Source organism: Culex quinquefasciatus, chromosome 2 (assembly GCF_015732765.1).
Source record: "Culex quinquefasciatus strain JHB chromosome 2, VPISU_Cqui_1.0_pri_paternal, whole genome shotgun sequence".
Classification (NCBI taxonomy): Eukaryota; Metazoa; Arthropoda; class Insecta; order Diptera; family Culicidae; genus Culex; species Culex quinquefasciatus.
Window position 1 is genome coordinate 28,811,797 of NC_051862.1, and position 19,602 is coordinate 28,831,398.

A 19,602-nucleotide genomic window follows, 5' to 3' on the forward strand; every position below is an offset into this window, starting at 1 on the left:
TCAACCTTCCAAAATTAAACTTGTTTTACTGTTTAACACAAAAAACACAATTTGTATAAATTCTCCATAGTTCATATTAATTTGAATTTTTGGGAATCTTTCCATACAAAAAAAAATCTTTTTTGTATGGAGCGTGGACAATCGCCATATATATTTTTTTGGCCCCTGATTTTTCAGACCAATTTTGAAGGGAGGGACATAAACTTTGAAAAATATTTGCAACGGCCTTATCAAGATATAAAAATAAAATAAATTACACTGAAAAGAAGCCCAGTGAAAATTTTGACACAAGGCTCAAGCCAAAATTTTCACTGGGAGATATCTCACGGCCGGGTTGCCAGATTTTCAAATTTTCAAACGAAAAATTCTTCAAAAATCCGTTTTGTGAAGCACAGTAAGATAGTTTCAAAAGTTGTTTCTAGATAATATTCAACATCCAATCAGGATGATTACAAGAAATTATATAGAAAAGGCATTTTTCTTTGACAGGGTTGCCAATTCTTCAATATTTGTTATCTAACAGAAAGGTCTATCTAATGCATATTCAATCAGAAGTTGGACATGGACCTGCTTCTATGACTTATTTTAATTAGATTTTTTCTTTAAATTTGGTCTAGGAAATCCATGCAAAGTACTCATGCTTTGGGAAGTGTTGCCAGATAATGGATTAAAATAGTCTCACATTTACATTTCTAAAATATTTAGTGATGCAATATCTAAAATTTTCAAATAGGTCCTAAATTCCTCACACTTTGGTTATATTTTTGATCTAGATTATTATTTTTTTACTTATGATTTTCAAATTATTTCAATTCAGTGGTTAATTGCATGAAAGATTTTTTTTCCAAAAAAAATATTTATTTTTTTCAGAGTTGCATTTACCACAAGCTACTGCTCATTGCGACTATCATCATTGATTAGTTGGAACGAAATTATGAAGGACACATAAAAAAAAGAGGAAGTGGAGTGGTATTGAGGAAGGGGCAGCCAATTTATCGACACTCAAACAAGAGAAGATGATTAAATTTGCGGCTTCTGTTGAGTGTCCTTTAGTTTAGTACTCGGCTCCGGATAATTGAAACCGACCGACTTGACACACTCACACACGCCGCCGTCGTGGGGGTTGAAGAGAAATCTTACTCGTTTGCAGCAATTGCCACATCTGGGACAAGTCGTCGAGTGGCTTCTTCCTGAAACGTGTCCTGAAACCTTCACACCGGGGAGAAAACAACACACTCCGGACTCCAGACTTGATCCGGCGAACCGAAACCCGATGGCCACTCTTTCGGCGCACACCAACAAAACTAAACTGAGGGGCTAGTTGGGCTCGGGTTGTGCCCGGTTGCAGCCAAGCAGGCGATTTCGGGATCAGCCAAGGATTTCGAAATGAGGTCGCTCATGTGAACCTCTAGTCACAGAGACCAGGCAGACGGATAGACAGAATGCTGGCGAAAATTTCGGTTGGATTTACAGCGAAATCCAGCCTGTTTTGGGGGTTTGCTGCAGAGCGAAATTTTTGTGGCCGCACACAACACAGTTTTGCGAGCTTTGGCTCATTTTCGAGATGATGATGACAGTGTCACCTCCCTGGTTCTGGCCTGGAGCCACGTGGGATTATGTCAATCGATCCGGCTGGGGCAACACAGCTTCTACAGGCTGCTGGAGCGGAAAAGTGGCATGTGTTGCATAAGGTGCCAGTTGCATAAAAAAATTCAAGAAGTGAAAAAAGAAACAAAATTTAGTAGCTTAAAATGGCAGAACAATGATTAAAAAAGAAATTTAAGAAATTTACAGGCGAAATTTAAAAAAGAAATAGCACAACATTGAAAATTGCGGTGCATAATACTGTAAAAAATTATGTTAAAAAATGCACCTACGCGTTGAATAAATTGAAAATATCAGTATTTTCAACAGTTCTTCGAACGGAAATGGAATAATTATCATTTATTTATAAAAGCTTTTGTCACCCCTCGAACCCGGCTTGAGCCGAGAGACTAAAACATTGAAAATTATTAGCATCAGCTATTTTTTAAGAGATATTTTTGACTAAAATCAGCGCTTAAAATTTTTATTTTTCATTCTAAACTAATCTAATCTAATCTAACAAAGGTTAGTTGTAAAGGACAACTTTAAAAAATGCGTAATTGTTAAATTTCGCAAATCAACATTTCTACATTTTTTCTGATCGATTTGATGCCTTCGGAAAGGTTGAAAATAAGGAAAAATGATCCAGTAATAAAAATAAACAATTTTAAATCCTTTCTTTCTCAATACAAATAAATTTTCAAACATCACCGACAAAATTCAACAAATTTTATTTTTATCATTTTTGATCGAACCCTTTTATTGCTGGGAATTGACCTGGCAAAGAACGAAAAGCGTGGAAAATGATTTTTTTATCTTGATGCTATATAGTTGATCGCGCGAGAGATCAATTTCCCAATTCTACCAGCCTAAATGTGATCCACAAATAAATGTTATTCCGTCCCTGTCTGTCCCTGAAGTGAGCAGAGTGAGCAGAGGTGATCCTCGCTCTTTTTGATCTCTCCCCGGCTCGCTTCTCATGTACTGGCCCCTTTAGATTATAGTCTTAAATAAACCGTTGACTACACCCGACCGTTGCACGTTAGAATAAATTGTGTAATTTCTGTTCGCGTAATAAAGTGTTTTTAATTGTGCAAAAACGGTGTTTTTCTGGGTCCGAAATCCCCGAACCGACCACACGCGCGAACATTTGGTCCTTCGAACCGGATCCGAAGGATCCGGTCTGGCCAGGTTCGGGACACTTCGCGAAACGGACAGTCCAGTGCGCGAAGTGTTGGCCTGCTCGCGAAGAGCAGCGCAAAGTGTACGGTGCAGAAGCGCGCCTGGACAGTTTTGGTGCGCGTGAAAACGGACTAAAAGTGCACGGGAAATCCGCGAAAAAGTGCAAAAAAAAAAACGGGAAAAAATCCCAAAAAGTGGAGCTGAACAGTGGCACAATAGTACATTGTAAGAAGCCGAACAAAGGCAGTGACGATCAGTGCAGTGCGGTGAAGAAGATTTCGCCATCGCGGAACTCACGGCGACTCACGGTGCGCGCGCTTTGGCAAGCGTCGCGACGTCACCATCTCAACCGGTTGGCTGACGTCATCGTTCGAGTTCGTGATTGATTGCGGCTGGAGCTTTCGGGACGGAATTTTGGGAAGTATTGTGCACGTAGAGTGGTTTTGGTTTTTGCGGACGAAAATAAAGTTGGCTTTTGAAAATAAAATTGCACGAGAGTTTTTATTAGTCTGGTCAGGTTGCATGAGTGTTGTGTTGTTCTGTCTGGTCCTCTGGAATTCCCTGGTCGATTCCCCTGTCGCTGCTGTCAATACTGGGTCGTACAGTTCGCAATCTGTCTTGCGCGGTCGCGTCGTGGAACGTCGAGTCGATCTGTCTGTTTCCGGTGAATCTGAAAGTGAAAGTGGATGTTATTCAGTTGGCGATCAGTGGTCACGATGGGCGATCTGCAGACTTTGCGGAAGAAGCAGGAGATCCTGCTGAACAAACTGGAGGTGCTGAATCAGTTCGTCGAGCACTACAAGGCGGAAGAACACGAGTGCCAGCTGGAAGTTCGACTCGGAATGCTGAACGACGTGTACCAGGAGTTCACGGACCTACGGACGAAGCTGGAGTTGCTGCTGGAAGAAAAGGATGCGGCCAAGTACGCGGATGCGGAGCCGAAGGTCAAGCAGGAGGTCGTGTCACATCGTGAAGAGGCCAATCTACAGGTGGTACAGGAGTTCGACAACAAATTCTGCAAGGTCAAGGCGATGCTGATTGCGAAGCGGCCGGTCAAGGTCGTCGAACAGACAGCTCCAAGTGTTGGTGATGCGGATACCTCGTTTCCATTGCGCGTCAAGCTGCCTGACATTCATCTGCCGAACTTCAGCGGAAATCTGCGCGAGTGGGTGACCTTCCGTGACACCTTCAAGAGTCTCATCCACCGGAACTCGAAGCTGACATCGATGGACAAGTTCACCTATCTCCAATCGTCACTTTCTGGTCCTGCATTGCTGGAGATCAGTGGCATCGACCTGTCGGAAGAAAACTACTCCGTCGCGTGGAACGCGCTGGAGGAGGAGTACGGAAACAAGAAGCTGATCGTGAAAGCCCACCTCGATGTCATTCTGGTTCTGGAACCGCTGACCAAGGAGTCGTACGACGGTCTCAGCCACCTGCTCGGTGAGTTTGATAAAAATCTGCAGATGCTGGACAAGATGGGTGAAAATACTGCCAACTGGAGTACGGTTATGGCGCACGTCCTGTGCTCAAAGCTGGACTCGGCCACGCTTAGGAATTGGGAGACCCACCACAACAGCAAGGAAGTCCCAACCTACAAGGCTCTACTGGAGTACCTGCGCGGCCACTGTTCGGTTCTTCAATCGATCAAACGAGCGAAAGCGAAACCGTCAGAACAGCGCCCTCCGAAAGCAGTAGTCTGTCACACTGCTGTGCGGAGCAGCAACCAGTGTCACTTTTGCAGCGGCCCGTGGCACACCCCGTTCCGGTGCTTTAAGTTCCAGAAGATGACGATCTCGGAGCGCAGCGACGCTGTTTTGAGGAACAAGCTGTGCAGAAACTGCCTGAAGCCTGGACATTACCCGCGGATGTGCGAAGGAGGAACTTGCCATCACTGTCACCAGAAACACCACTCGATGCTGCACAACGATCAGATGAGATCCTCCGTTCCACAACAGCAGTCGAGACCAACCGCGACGACCTCAGTACAGCGACAACAACCCAGACCACAGAACACAAATCAGACAACACACACTCCAGCCAACAATGCACCTGCTAATCAGACTAACCTACAGACTACAGACTCTCAAGCCACACAGCCACAAACCACTAGCCAAAACTACGTTGCACTACCCGTCACGCCCACACACAACATCATCCTGTCAACCGCGCTCATCCGTATTAAAGACCGCTTCGGAAACACGCTGCTAGCGCGTGCGCTTCTTGACTCGTGCTCACAGCACTGTCTGATGACCAGAGAGTTCTCGCGAAGACTCAAATTTGAGCGACAATCGTCGTATTTACCGATCCAGGGGATCGGAACTTCCCGTTGTGTGTCGACTCAGCTCGTGTGTGCAGATGTCGGTCCGCGTTCCGATCAGATTTCAGCGTACGAGTCGGAGATGCAGTTCCACGTCCTGCCCAAGCTCAACATCTCGTTGCCGACGTCGTACATCGACCCGTCTACAATTCAGCTGCCCGACTGGATGTTCCTGGCTGATCCGGAGTTCCACAAAACCGGTCCAGTGGACGTCATTATCGGTGCCGAGTTCTACAAGGACTTGCTGACGGACGAACGGGTGAAACCAGCTGCAGACGGTCCCACGCTGCACAACACGGTGTTCGGTTGGATTATTTCCGGCCGGCTTCCCGGCAGCGTTCCAGAATCGACGTCTCTCGTATCCGTCGCAGCAATCGACGAGCTGCTGACCAGATTTTGGGAACTGGAAACGTGCCGCACCAAGAGCACGCACTCGATCGAAGAATCCACGTGCGAGCAGCTGTTCGAGGAGACGACGGTTCGTGACGAGACTGGCAGATTTGTTGTGACGCTGCCCAAGAAAAAGTACGCTGTCCAGCGTCTCGGTGAGTCCAGATCAACAGCCATCAAACGCTTTCTGGGACTGGAGAAGCGGCTGTCAGCGAATCCAGACCTGAAACAACAGTACAGTGATTTTATTCACGAGTACGAGGCCATGGGACACATGAAACGGGTTGCCGGCGACACGGCCGGGGGAGAGTTAACGTATTACCTGCCACACCACTGCGTCTTGAGGCCAGACAGCACCACTACGAAGCTCCGCGTGGTGTTTGATGCTTCGTGTCGCACGTCTACCGGAGTTGCTCTGAACGATGCGCTCATGGTGGGACCAGTTGTGCAGGACGATTTACTGGACATTGCGCTACGCTTTCGACTCCACGCTGTTGCCATCGTCGCTGACATCGCCAAGATGTACCGTATGATTCGCGTCCAGCCTGACGACCAGAGACTGCAGAGAATCGTTTGGAGAGACAATGTGGACGAACCTATTCGAATCTACGAGCTGACCACTGTCACGTACGGGACGGCGTCTGCGCCGTATTTAGCGACCAAGTGCTTACAAAAACTCGGTGAGATCGGAGAAAAGACGCACCCATCCGCTGCCAAGGTCCTCAAACGAGACTTCTACGTTGACGACATGCTGGCAGGTGCGCACACAGTCGCAGAAGGAAAAGAGCTGGTCGCCGAAATGGTCGATCTGATGGAATCTGGCGGATTCTCGTTGCGAAAGTGGCATTCAAACTCTCGAGACATCCTGCTCGACGTCCCGGAACATCTTCGCGACGAACGGACTCTGCTTGAACTGGACACGTCTGACGCAACCGTCAAGACGCTCGGGCTCGTCTGGGAACCCAGTACGGACTGCTTCCGTTTCAGATCGCCAAAGTGGAACGACGTTTCCGTGATCACGAAGCGTGTCGTGGCCTCAGACATGGCCATGATCTTCGACCCGTACGGGTTGATCGGTCCTGTCGTTGTCCAAGCAAAAATCTTCGTGCAGAAGCTGTGGCGCATGGAACTGGACTGGGACGCCGCTCTGCCAGAAGATCTGCAGGAGTACTGGCGAGAATACCGCAGAAATCTAGCCGGTCTGGACAGCCTGTCAATACCCCGCTGGATTGGCTTAGGTGCTGATGACCGGAATGTGCAGCTTCACGGGTTCTGCGACGCTTCAGTCAACGCTTACGGTGCGTGCATCTACATCCGAACCGTTTCGGCCAACGGCGACGTCACCGTCCGCTTGCTGGCTTCCAAATCCCGCATTGCACCGCTCGAGAACCTGAAGAAGAAGAAGCGTAAGCAGTCGATTCCCCGCCTGGAGCTGGCGTCCGCTCTGCTGCTGGCGCATCTGTACGAGAAAGTGGCCAACGCCATCAACTTCCGAGGCAAAGCATTCTTCTGGACGGATTCCATGATCGTACGCTGCTGGCTTGCGTCACTACCGTCCAGATGGAACCAGTTCGTGGCCAACCGTGTGTCCGAGATTCAACACCTGACGGAGAGCGGATCTTGGGACCATGTGCCCGGATTAGAGAACCCAGCTGACATCATTTCTCGCGGCATGACACCGATGCAGCTGCAGTACTCAAAGCTTTGGTTCAGCGGACCCGATTGGCTGAGTCTCGACCACCAGCACTGGCCGCACGCTCAAGTGCCGAACGCAGCAGACTTCGACCACGAAGAACTGGAGGAACACAACGCTGTCGCTGCAGTTGCACATGACGCCGAGCCCTGCAGACTGTTCACAGCGAATTCGTCGTACCCCGTGACAATACGGACGACCGCTGTGATCTGCCGCTTCTGTTTCAACAGCCGTGCGGCGAACAAGCACTGTCGCAGAGTTGGTCCATTGACGGCTGAAGAGCTCGAGGTCGCTTTGAAGAAGCTGGTGCGCCTCGCTCAACGAGAATGCTTCCCGGAAGAGTACGATGCTTTGTCCAGAGATCGCGCGATTCCAAGCAACTCCCGCATCGCTGCGCTGAACCCAAGAATCGTCGATGGAATCCTGTGCGTCGGCGGCCGGTTGCAGCACGCCGCAGTCTCGGACAACCGAAAGCATCCGTACATTCTCGACCATCGTCATCCGTTCACGAAGCTTATCGTCACACACTATCACGAGGCCATGTTTCACGCTGGACAACAACTGTTGATCTCTGCTGTGCGTGAGCGGTTCTGGCCGATCAACATCCGCAATCTCGTTCGCGAGGTGATCCACAAGTGTGTCGATTGCTTCCGTGTCAAGCCGAAGGTTCTGGACCAGCTCATGGCGGATCTGCCGCCCGAACGAGTCACACCGTGCACACCGTTCGCACGAGTCGGAGTTGACTACTGCGGACCTTTCCAGGTCGCGTACCCGCAGCGCCGAGCTCGCCCAGTGAAGTGCTTCGTTGCCATCTTCGTCTGCCTGGTCACCAAGGCCGTTCACCTAGAACTAGCAGCAGACCTAACGACGCAGGCATTTCTGGCGGCCCTCAAACGGTTCACTGCCCGGCGTGGCAAACCGAAGTTGGTCATGTGCGACAACGCCAAGAACTTCGTCGGCGCGAGACGTGAGCTGAGCGAACTCGCCAAGCTGTTCCTAAGTCAGCAGTTTGAAGAGGAGATCATCCGCGAAACAGCGAACGACAGCATCGAGTTCAAGTTCATTCCCGCTCGCTCGCCGAACTTCGGCGGCCTCTGGGAGTCCGCGGTGAAGAGCTTCAAATTGCTGTTCAAACGCACGATCGGGTTGCGCACCCTGTTGTATGATGAGTTCCAGACTGTGCTGGTTCAGATCGAAGCGATCCTCAACTCGCGACCGCTCACGCCGCTCAGCAACGACCCCGCATACTTCGAAGCGCTCACCCCAGGACACTTCCTGATCCAGCGTCCACTCACTGCGATTCCAGAACCAAACCTCGACCACATTCCCGAGAACAGACTGTCGGCCTGGCAAACCGTCCAGCGGTACACGCAGCAGCTCTGGAAAAAGTGGTCCAACCTCTACCTGTCGGACCTGCACAACCGCACGAAGTGGACAAAGCAAAAAGACAACGTTGCTGTCGGAACCATGGTCCTGCTGAAGGACGAGAACCTCCCGCCGTTGAAGTGGCAGCTCGGACGCGTTTCCGATATCCACCCGGGAGCTGACGGCAATATCCGTGTCGTCACGGTGCGCACAAAGGACGGCAGCTATCAGCGTGCGATCTCTAAGATCTGCATCCTGCCGATCCGTGACAACCTTTCTACCGCGCAAGGGGAGAACTAGGACTCCTCCAACGGCGGAGGTCGAAAGGCCTCCGCACACCAGTTAAGTTATGTATTGTTTTGAATTTCAAAAAGTTCACCGAATCTTTTTCCTCCAGAGTCGCCACCCTGTCTGCGCCCAGACCTGCGGGTCATTCTGCGCTCGGAGGCCGTTGAAAAGATCGGAACTTTCCGAAATGCTCTGAGGTAACCTGTTTTGTTTCGGTGGTGGTTTGCATGAAGATGTTTGCTTGCGATCTAGCTGGCAAAGGCCCAGCATAATTACGGTTACGGAAAACAGCGGCGCCCAGCGCCATTTCAGTCAAGATGACTGCTCCCAGTTCTGAACTCAGCTAACTTCTGTTCCACGTTTGGAACTCTTCGAGGTACACACACGCACACGATGACAACAGCGGAGGAGACGTCCTCCCGGTCCCATCTGCCACGACCAGCAGCGAGCTTGGCCAGCTCGTTCCCAATCGCAGCCCGATGGAGCCAACCCCGTCATCGCAGCATCTGTACACCCGGAGAACCATCGTGTCGGTAACCGCTGAGGGTCAACAGCGACGCCAGGAGGCGTCGGGGGAGGCCACGGAGGTCTCCCCCAGTTCAGGCAAGTCGTTTTAGAATATAATTTTTCCGATTAAAAAGCACCCTCTCATCTGATTAGGGAGTCTCGCATCGCATCGACGCCGACGTCGGCGTCACCGATAGCATCAGTCAGCAGAGCATCAGATCACGCACGGCGCCACCCACGCACGGTGGCTTTGCGTTCAGCACAAAACATATCATATCAACAGCAGCAAGCAAGCAGACAGACGAATCGACAACCAACGTCGGCGGCACGCCGTCGAACAACAACCGCAGCCCTTCAAAGCATCCACCCCCGCAACGAGCAGAAAATCAACCGATCGAGCACAGCAGAGCAGCATTTCAAATCAACACCAGCAGACGGTAGCAGTACATCCCAGTTCCAGCCCAAGTTCAAGGTCGACCTGCTTTCGATCGACGCCATGTTGAGACAGCACCTGAAAGAACGACAAAATCAAGATTTGGCAGAGCACCACGGCACCTATCGACCTAGCAGCGTCCCCAGCAGCAGCGCGGCATCCTGGTTGATCGCCCGAGGTCCAGTCCGGTCCAAAAAGCAGCAGATTTCGACGTAAAATCGGTGCATTTTCGACTGCAGCGATATGCACGATGTTTACAGCCCAGCAGAAGAACAATATCTATTGTCCGTGTTCGATCGACGGCCGCAGCCGCGATCGTAGTATATAAGCAAACAAAAAGCAGACTTGACCTAGGGTAACAATAGAACAGTAGAAGTAGATAAGAGACGAAGATAACGGATAAGAGATAAGGAACAGAACCAAAACAAATCAGTGGGATAGCAGTGAGAATTGTAGTGGTAGTTGTAACAGCGAGAAGAATGTTTGAATCCGAGTGATTCCAAGGCGGCCGGTATGATCGCGCGAGAGATCAATTTCCCAATTCTACCAGCCTAAATGTGATCCACAAATAAATGTTATTCCGTCCCTGTCTGTCCCTGAAGTGAGCAGAGTGAGCAGAGGTGATCCTCGCTCTTTTTGATCTCTCCCCGGCTCGCTTCTCATGTACACGGAGAAAAAAGAGTTCCCAAAATCGTGAACAAGCGTTCATGAAAATGGGAACCTCGAAAAAAGTGTTCAAATCCCATGGTACGATTTTGAAAAACGTACCATGAAATTTGAACACTTTGTTCGAGGTTCCCATTTTCATGAACGCTTGTTCACGATTTTGGGAACTCTTTTTTCTCCGTGTACTGTCCCCTTTAGATTATAGTCTTAAATAAACCGTTGACTACACCCGACCGTTGCACGTTAGAATAAATTGTGTAATTTCTGTTCGCGTAATAAAGTGTTTTTAATTGTGCAAAAACGGTGTTTTTCTGGGTCCGAAATCCCCGAACCGACCACACGCGCGAACAATAGTAAAAAAAGATTTATTTTGGAAGGATGAAAGTTTGATAGTTTTCATGTAATTTTACCGCTATTACTGTGAAAAAAAAAGTGAAATCATCAAGGTTGTTAATCGATAAAATTATCGTCGATAATATTATCGGCTGACGATAACGATCATGGCGAAAAATTTTTTCACTTTATTAAAGTATTTTTTGTAAAATACTACAATTTTCAGAAAATACTGTATTTTTTCGAAAGTATTAAAATTTTCATAATTTGCAATATGGGTATAAAAAGAAAAGAAACTTGTGTGCTTTTTTATTTATAATTTTTTTTTATATTGTTTTTGTACAAATTACCGTATTTTTCAAAAAATAATAAAATTTTCAAAATTTGCAAAATGGGTAACAAACGAATTAAAATTTCATGTGCTTTTTCAATTTGTGAGAGTTTCTTAAAAAAAATTAAAAATTTTCACAAATTACCGTATTTTTGAAAAAATACGCAAATTTTCAAAATATGCAATACGGGAATTAATTGAAGCGAAATTGTGCATGTTTTTTTCACTTATTAGAGTTTTTTTGTGAAATACAAATTTTTTACAAAAAAACGTATTTTTCGAAAATACTAAAATTTTCATGATTTTCAAAATGGGTACAAAAAAATGAAATTTTGTATACTTTTTGGATTTATTAGTTTGTTTTCAAATACTATTCTTTTGCAAATTGTCCCATTTTTTCGAAAATACTCAAATTTTCAAAATTTGCAAAATGGGTATCAAATGAAGCGAAATGTTGCATTACTTAATATCATTAAAAAAATTGCGTCGTTTGATACCCATATTACAAATTTAAAAAAAAATCGCATATTTTTTTCAATTTAATAGACTTTTCTTTTTGAAAATACTAAAAAAATTCCAAAGTACCGTATCTTTTTTCGAAAATACTCAAATTTTCAAAATTAAAATATGGGAATCAATTGTGTGTCGTTTGATACCCATATTACAAATGAAAAAATGAAATTAAAAAAAAAATACGATTTTTTTTGCAAATTACAAAAAAACTCTAATAAATTGAAAAAGCAAACTAAATTTTGTTTCGTTTGATATTCATATTGCAATTATTGATAATTTGAGTATTTTCGTAATAATACGTTAATTTATAAAAAAAATACATTTCGAAAAAAAAACTCAAATAATGTGAAAAAGCAAACCAAATTTCGCTTCGTTTGATGCCCATAATGCAAATGTCGAAATTTTTTGTATTTTCGAAAAATCACGGTAATTTTGGAAAAAAATTGTATTTTCAAAAGAAAAACTCTAAAAACGTGAAATTTTGCTTCGTGTGATACCAATACTGCAAATATAGAAAAAATTGAGAAGTTTCGAAAAATACGTTGAAAATTTTAGTATTTTCCAAAATAAACTCTCTTGATGTAAAAAAGCAAACCAAATTTCGCTTCGTTTGATACTCATAATGCAAATTTTGACAAATTTTGAGTATTTTCAAAAAATGCTGTAGTTTGTGAATGGTTTAAATATTTGACAAAAATAAATCTAATAAAGTCAAAAAGCATACAAAATAACGCATCGTTTGGAAATTATTAAAATTTGAGTAATTTTGGATGAAAAAGTTGGTCGTCGTCGATCATGGCCGTTCATGGTCACCCGCGACAGACACGGACGACGAAACAAAGAGAAACGCAAAAAGTTACTTTTTCAAAACTTTTTTTCGTAAAATCGCGATAACTCGTGATGTTTATAAGCAAACCCCTTATGTCTATATATCATTTTTTTTTGTAATTGTCTGCTCTACAACATTGTAGAACATTGTTACACTCTAAAAAATAACCCTGCAAAGTTAGAAAAAACACGAAATCTTCAAATGAAAAATTTTGTTTTTTAATGAAAATTATGAAAAATTTTAATAACCTTTCTGGGTCAATGTAGATTCGAAAAGTACATTTAAGAGGCAGTATTTGTAAATATTGCTCGGTTTGTTCTAGAGGTCGTATCGAGGTGCTCCGATTTGGATGAAACTTTCAGCGTTTGTTTGTCTATACATGAGATGAACTCATGCCAAATATGAGCCCTCTACGACAAAGGGAAGTGGGGTAAAATGGGCTTTGAAGTTTGAGGTCCAAAAAACCTAAAAAATCTTAAAATTGCTCGCATTTCCGTAAAACTTCATCAATTCCAACTCTCTTAGATGCATTCGAAAGGTCTTTTGAAGCACTTCAAAATGTGCCATAGACATCCAGGATTGGTTCGACTTTTTCTCTTAGCTTTTTCAAATTACTGTCAAAAATGGATTTTTTTTAAAACCTTAATATCTTTTTGCAACAGCCTCCAACACCCATACTCCCATAGGTCAAAAGATAGGTAATAACATGGACTATAAGCCTACGGTGTTAACTTTTTGGCCGATCGCAGTTTTTCTCATAGTTTTTCGATTTTTCTAGAACAAACATTTTACAACGTTAGTTTTTGCCCTGTAGGCCGCCATAGCGGCACTTTTTGGTCTCAATTTTGTCATATTCGAAATCCTCGGACAATTTCACGTATGTTATAAGTATTGTAGTTGTAAATTTGATTTAAAATATAATTAAATAAAACATTTTTGAAAAAAGAAATAGATCTTATTTACCTTGTGATCAATACGTCAAATGCTGTATCAAGTAGGCGAAAACCTGTTTTACCCCTAATTAAACAAATTGTTAAAAAATATTTTAATTCATTCTTAGTGGCAATTTTTCCAATCAAATTTACAACTCCAATACTTCTAACTTACGTGAAATTGTCCAAGGATTCCGAATATGACAAAATTGAGACTAAAAAGTGCCGCTATGGAGGCCTACCGGCCAAAAACTAACGTTGTAAAATGTTTGTTCTAGAAAAATCGAAAACTATGAGAAAAACTGCGATTGGCCAAAGTTAATACCATAGGCTTATAGTCCATGTAATTACCTATCTTTTGACCTATGGGAGTATGGGTGTTGGAGGCTGTTGCAAAAGATATTAAGGTTTTAAAAATCAATTTTTGACAGTAATTTGCAAAAGCTAAGAGAAAAGTCGAACCAATCCTGGATGTCTATGGCACATTTTGAAGTACTTTAAAAGACCTTTCGAATGCATCTAAGAGAGTTGGAATTGATGAAGTTTTACGGAAATGCGAGCAATTTTAAGATTTTAGGTTTTTGACCTCAAACTTCAAAGCCCATTTTACCCCACTTCCCTTGTCGTAGAGGGCTCATATTTGGCATGAGTTCATCTCATGTATAGACAAACAAACGCTGAAAGTTGCATCCAAATCGGAGCACCTCGATACGACCTGTTACACATTGGTGAAAAACTCGCTCTTAATTTCCCATAAAATGACATGTTCCAATTTTTTTACAGTCGAGTAACGGAAAATGGGAGAATTTTTAAAACTTTTTAAGTGTTTTTTTTTCGATGAAAACTACGTTTTTTTCAGAATTTTGAGTACGCCATCAAATCGGGCGTCTAATTTTACATAAAAGTCCCTTTGACACCAAATTTCTATCTCATCACCGTTTCAGGCTGCAAATTATTGGAAAACACCTCTTTTTTTCGTATGTTCAAAAATGGAAGGGGTCGTACCACCCCTCCGTCACGAGATATCAAAAAACGGACCTCGGATTCGTGATCAGGGACAAAAGTTACCCTTTGGAACAAAGTTTCACGCAAATCGAAGCGGGGTCGGGGCAACTTTTCCCGATTTTGTGTGAGTTGGTAGAGAATTACCCAAAAGCATTATCGGCAATATAAAAACTAATCACAAAAATGAAAATGTTGTTTATGCACATGAGGCATATCAAAATCCAATTTTGTATAATCAAATTTGCTTGTGTGTGATCCTGAGCAGATGGGAATTGAATCGTCCAAAACTTCACCATAAAGTTTGTATACATTTTCCGCAACGAGCACACATCCTTCCCTTAATTAAGTTACCCATCGGTAATATAAATCGCATAACTAGGAGAGTGGAGAAACTCTGACTTAATGCAATAAGCGTCCTTAACCCTTCTTCTCACCCTCTAAAAAAATAATCCAAATCCGGGCCAAACTTTGCAAATATAATTAAAAATTTAATTCCACCACCAACCACCACTAACACAACAAAAACTAGCAACACTGCCACCGCTTCCTGCAGAAAAAAAAACAACAACAAAAATCAAAGCAAAGCGCACACACACACACACACACAAAATAAACTAACTTTCCGCACCGGAACCGGCAGCTGCTGCGGCGGCCACGTACGGCGACGTGTAGAACAATCCGGTATCCACAAAGTCCAGCGTCCACATCCTATCCCTGGGAGCGAAAAAGGCACAAACTTTTCCGCCGGAGGTTGTTGTTGTTGCTGTGTTTATTTTATCGCAGAAACAATATTGAAAAACTTGTATTCGGTAGCCGGTGGCGCATATCAGCGACGGGTTACACCACACACGCACACACTTTTGACACTAGTTCATATTAGTTGTGGCTCAATAGTATTGGTACAATTTCCAATTTTTTTTCGGGGAAATCTTTTTAAAATTTAAAACAAATATTCGAAAAATCAATCAGAAATCCAACATTTTCTAAAACAAAACAACTAAAATTAAATGAACATTTCTAAACGAGTATTTCAACGCGAGCAGCAAATCATGAAATTATCGACTGAGTACTAAATATTAGCCCCAAGCGGCAAGTGGCGAATCACAACAGAGCACACACACAAAGTGCGACTGTTAGTACCGGTGTGTAACACTGCAGAGGGGGGCAGTCGCGTGTGTGTGTGTGTGCGTGCGTCAAAAGTGATAAGATAAGACGGCCCAAAGGCATATCTTTTGGGCAAATTCAATTGGAGGTTAAATCACAGCTGAGGTAATGTTATTGCTTCATAATGCAGTTAATTTGTAACTGGTAAAGTGAAGTCGGGAATTTCGAGTCATAATTGAATTTTAAACACTTTTTCAATAAAATTAGAAATAGTAAAATTTTCTACGTTTAAGCAAAAAACGTACACAAAAAATTCAAAAACATTATTATTTTTTAATCTGTTTTATCTTCAAAAATGTTTAATGTTGAAAAAAAATATGATGAGTGATCTTTTTTTTTTATTATTTTCGAGCTGTAATTTTTGAAACTGTACTTTTTCGAAAATACTCAAAATTTTCAAAATTTGCAATATGGATATCAAATGAAACAAAATTAAGTATGCTTTTTAAATATTTTTTTCAGAGTTTTTTTTTCGTACTATTTTTTTTACAAATGACCATTTTTTTGAAAATAATCAAATTTTCAAAAAAGTATACTAAAAATTTCAAAATATGCAATATGAGTATCATACATACATTCAAATTTTGTATGCTTCATGCAAAATATTGCTTCGTACCCAAATGGTAAATTATAAAAATTTGAGTGCTTTCGAAAAAATACGATATTTTGTGAAAATTCGGGTTTTTTATGAAAAATGTCTAATCACGTGAAAATATATAACAAGATTCGCTTCGATTGATACCCATGTAGCAAATTACAAAAATTTGAGAATTTCGAAAAATACGGTATTTCGTGAATTTTTTTTTCAGAAAAACCTCTAATAACGTAAGAATGCAAACAAAATTTTGCTTCGTTTGATGCCCATATTGTAAATTTAAATAATTTGAGTACTTTCGAAAACAACGGTATTTTGCTGGGTATTCTGTAATTTTTTTTAGCATTTTCAAAACAACTCTTACAGTGTGAAAATTCACAGCAAATTTCACTTCGTTTGATACCCATATTGCACATTATGAAAATTAGAGTATTTTCGAAAAAATAAGGTGTTTTGAGAAAATTTTAGCATTTATTTTTTTTTTTCAATAAAATGAAAAAAAAAGCCAAATTTTACTTCGATTGGTATCGATATTACAAATTATGAAAATTTTACACATTTCTTGTGACATAAATGATGTACCCCTTCCTAGATGTAATATTACCATGATTTTTTTTTTTACTGTGTACTCTTGAAAAATACGGTATTTTGCGAAAAATTTTGAGTAATTATACTTAGAAACTGACCGTAAACCGGCAAGACTATTGTTTTTAAAACATGTACTGGGGTAGGCCACACAAGGTCCATGCACTATTATTGAAAACAAATTCAAAAATGTTTTAAAAAAAAGTTGCGTTGAAAATTCCTGATTTGAATTTCGGGGTGTCTTTGATGGTCATAGTTTGTTTCTGGTTTAAATCAGATTTAAAGTGTTCAAATTTTATGCTTACGTCAAATTTCCCATCAATAAGGTTGCTGATTAGTTTTTAAGAAAAACATGAATGTTTATACTAAGTTAAATAGGTTTACAAGCCATTAGAGCAATTCCAACTCAAATCAGGAATTTTTCTGGTGTTTTTGTACCCGACCCTCTCCGATTTCAATGAAACTTTGTAGACATGTTATCCTAGGCCTATGTAAGCCATTTGTGTGTATATGGAGCCAATAGCACTCGAAAATAACATTTGAGAAGGGCATAAGTTATTTAAATATTTTTGTAATTTGCAATTTAAAAATTACTGTATTTCGAAGCCGTTGCATCGCATCAAACGGTGGTCAAAAACAAACTTGTTGGAAACGGGCTTTCTGAAAAAAAACACTGTAATAAAAGTACACGCCACTTTTATGACATTTTTTGATTTTTAAGTTTAAAAGTCAAATTTTAAGGTGATTTCACGAATTTTTCGTATTTTTTTTTTTTTTGAGGAAATAGGCTAAAATGTTACAAAAAGACTAACGAAAAATGTAGGATGGTATGTCTCTACTGAAAAAATACAAAAAAAAACATTTACTAAAACTGTTTTTTTTTTTTTTTTTTTTGAAAGGTGGTCTGAACCTCAAATCTTTTTAAAACCGATATTGGGAATCGATGCCCCAGACAATTTTTCATAAGAGTTTCGATATTGACCATTGTCCTATGTCCAATCCTTGGGAAGATACAGCGGTTTAAAAAATTAAAATGTCGAAAAAATAGGTTTTTTGGTGGTTTTTGGCAATTTCTATATGACAGACTTGAGTTTTCAGTCTCGTAAATATTTTTACCAGAAAGCCTGTCCAATTTCCCATAAGTTACCAGAATCAGAAAATTTCCTGCTTTGAGCTGGAATTGCTCTTTAATAAAATACATATGAATTTTATGTAAAATTGTTAAAAAGTCGGAAATTTGCTTGGAATTTGTTTAAATTATTTTTTTGTTCAATTTATGCTGCATTTTAAACTGGATTCCAATCAAGACACTTTGAGAATATAAAATTAATGCTTTTCTTCAACATTTTCTTAATTATTGTTAACTAACTCTTAAACGTTTCAAAATTTTATGAAAACGTTTTCAAGCAGTGTTCAACATTTTTCTGCCATGGTTAGTATGACCTTACCATTCCGAAAGTATTTAAAGTCACTCCGCTTTACGGTATTCAAAACGTGACAGAAATAAAAAATGTATTGAAAGATTGCTTTTCAAAAGCAAAACGTATCACAATTTTTTTAACAATTTTACAATTGAGTATACCGCAAAAAAATACAAAGTATAAATTAATTTACAAAAAAAATCCTACACAGTCTATGGTCTTCTTTAAATCTGGGTTTCAAATTGATAAAAGAGAATTCTCCTAACTTGCAACACAGAAAAAAATCATGGTATTATTACATCTGCAAATGTAATTAGGTGCCACAAAAAAGGTGTAATATTACCCATGAAAATGTGTAAATTTTAATCTGTGTACAGTATGTAAAAAAAGTATTTACACCCCTTGGGCACTATGCACAATTTGTGATGAAACATGTAAACAATTTAATGTTGACATAAACCTAGTACTACGTTTTGTTCAGAAACTCATGCCGAACATTTTGCTGCAAAAAGCTCATGAAAAGATGTTTTCTATAAAAGTTATATAACAAATACTATTACAAAAATAAAAAGGTGCAAAAAGTTTGTACACCTTTCGAAAAATTAACATAAATATTGTTATTTGTTGACAAATCACCATAAATCAGTCTCCCAACTCCAAATAGGCATCCTTGACTGATTAAAAAATAATTTGATTGAATATAAAGTTTACTAATTACTTAGTATAAAAGTTTATATAACTCTGGAAATTCTAAATAAAACTTATCTAAACTTAATTTTGCAAACTTTCAATTTAACTAAATGTCAATATATTACCATAGAATTGCTAAATAAACATTCTGGAGTGGGTATAACACCGTTTTGGGGTCTTGTATCGCTAGAATAGATTTTTCGTTGAAATTTCGTACCAACCCGGAATTACGTCGTCGAAAAATCCGCCGGCATCCGAACCGGTCCACAATTAACAAGTCAACCTATGTGGCATCGGAAAGGGCATAAAATTTCCGATCTTTTGGTACCCAGACATCTAGGTTTTCTATAAAACCCACGTTTTTAAATACCTAGGTAAAAACGTTGTTATGGTTTTGTTTGAGCAATCTGCCAAAAATGTATGGAATTTCGTAATTTTTGTTCTCGTGGATCAAACTTACTTTTTGCCCAGGTATTTAAAAACGTGGGTTTTATAGAAAACCTAGATGTATGGGTATCAAAAGATCGGAAATTTTATGCCCTTTCCGATGCCACATAGGTTAACTTGTGAATTGTGGACCGGTTCGATGCCGGCGGATTTTTCGACGACGTAATTCCGGGTTGGTACGAAATTCCAACGAAAATCTATTCTAGCGATACAAAGACCCCAAAACGGTGTTATACCCACTCCAAAATGTTTATTTAGCAATTCTATGGTAATATATTGACATTTAGTTAAATTAAAAGTTTGCAAAATTAAGTTTAGATAAGTTTTAT

The 19,602-nt window shown here is 41.3% G+C and overlaps 2 protein-coding genes across 9 annotated transcripts in view; both read right to left on the reverse strand.

Annotated features, from left to right (window-relative positions):
- LOC6054789 (atypical protein kinase C) overlaps positions 1-19,602 on the reverse strand; it is a 352,606-nt gene that overhangs the window by 146,890 nt on the left and 186,114 nt on the right. Inside the window, exon 1 of one of the 8 annotated variants that reach the window (XM_038254612.1) lies at positions 14,991-15,128. The exons of the other annotated variants lie outside the window; for them this stretch is intronic. Coding sequence (XP_038110540.1) covers positions 14,991-15,078 — 88 coding nt within the window. The 5' untranslated portion in view covers positions 15,079-15,128. Of the gene's footprint in view, positions 1-14,990; positions 15,129-19,602 lie in introns of those variants that run through there. 8 annotated transcript variants of the gene reach the window in all.
- On the reverse strand, positions 3,252-6,027 carry LOC119767081. The gene is made up of 2 exons (XM_038254615.1): positions 5,799-6,027; positions 3,252-5,699 (listed from the first exon to the last, which is right to left on the reverse strand). The coding sequence occupies exons 1-2, from the start codon at positions 5,987-5,989 to the stop codon at positions 5,318-5,320; spliced, it is 573 nt and encodes a 190-aa protein (XP_038110543.1). The 5' UTR covers positions 5,990-6,027; the 3' UTR covers positions 3,252-5,317.

Coding starts and splice junctions, on each gene's coding strand:
- LOC119767081 (XM_038254615.1), bottom strand. CDS start 5,989: ATGTCAGCGACGATGGCAACAGCGTGGAGTCGAAAGCGTAGCGCAATG. Junction 5,700..5,798: donor AAGACGCAGTGGTGTGGCAG/GTAATACGTTAA, acceptor CTGTTGTTTCAG/GTCTGGATTCGCTGACAGCC.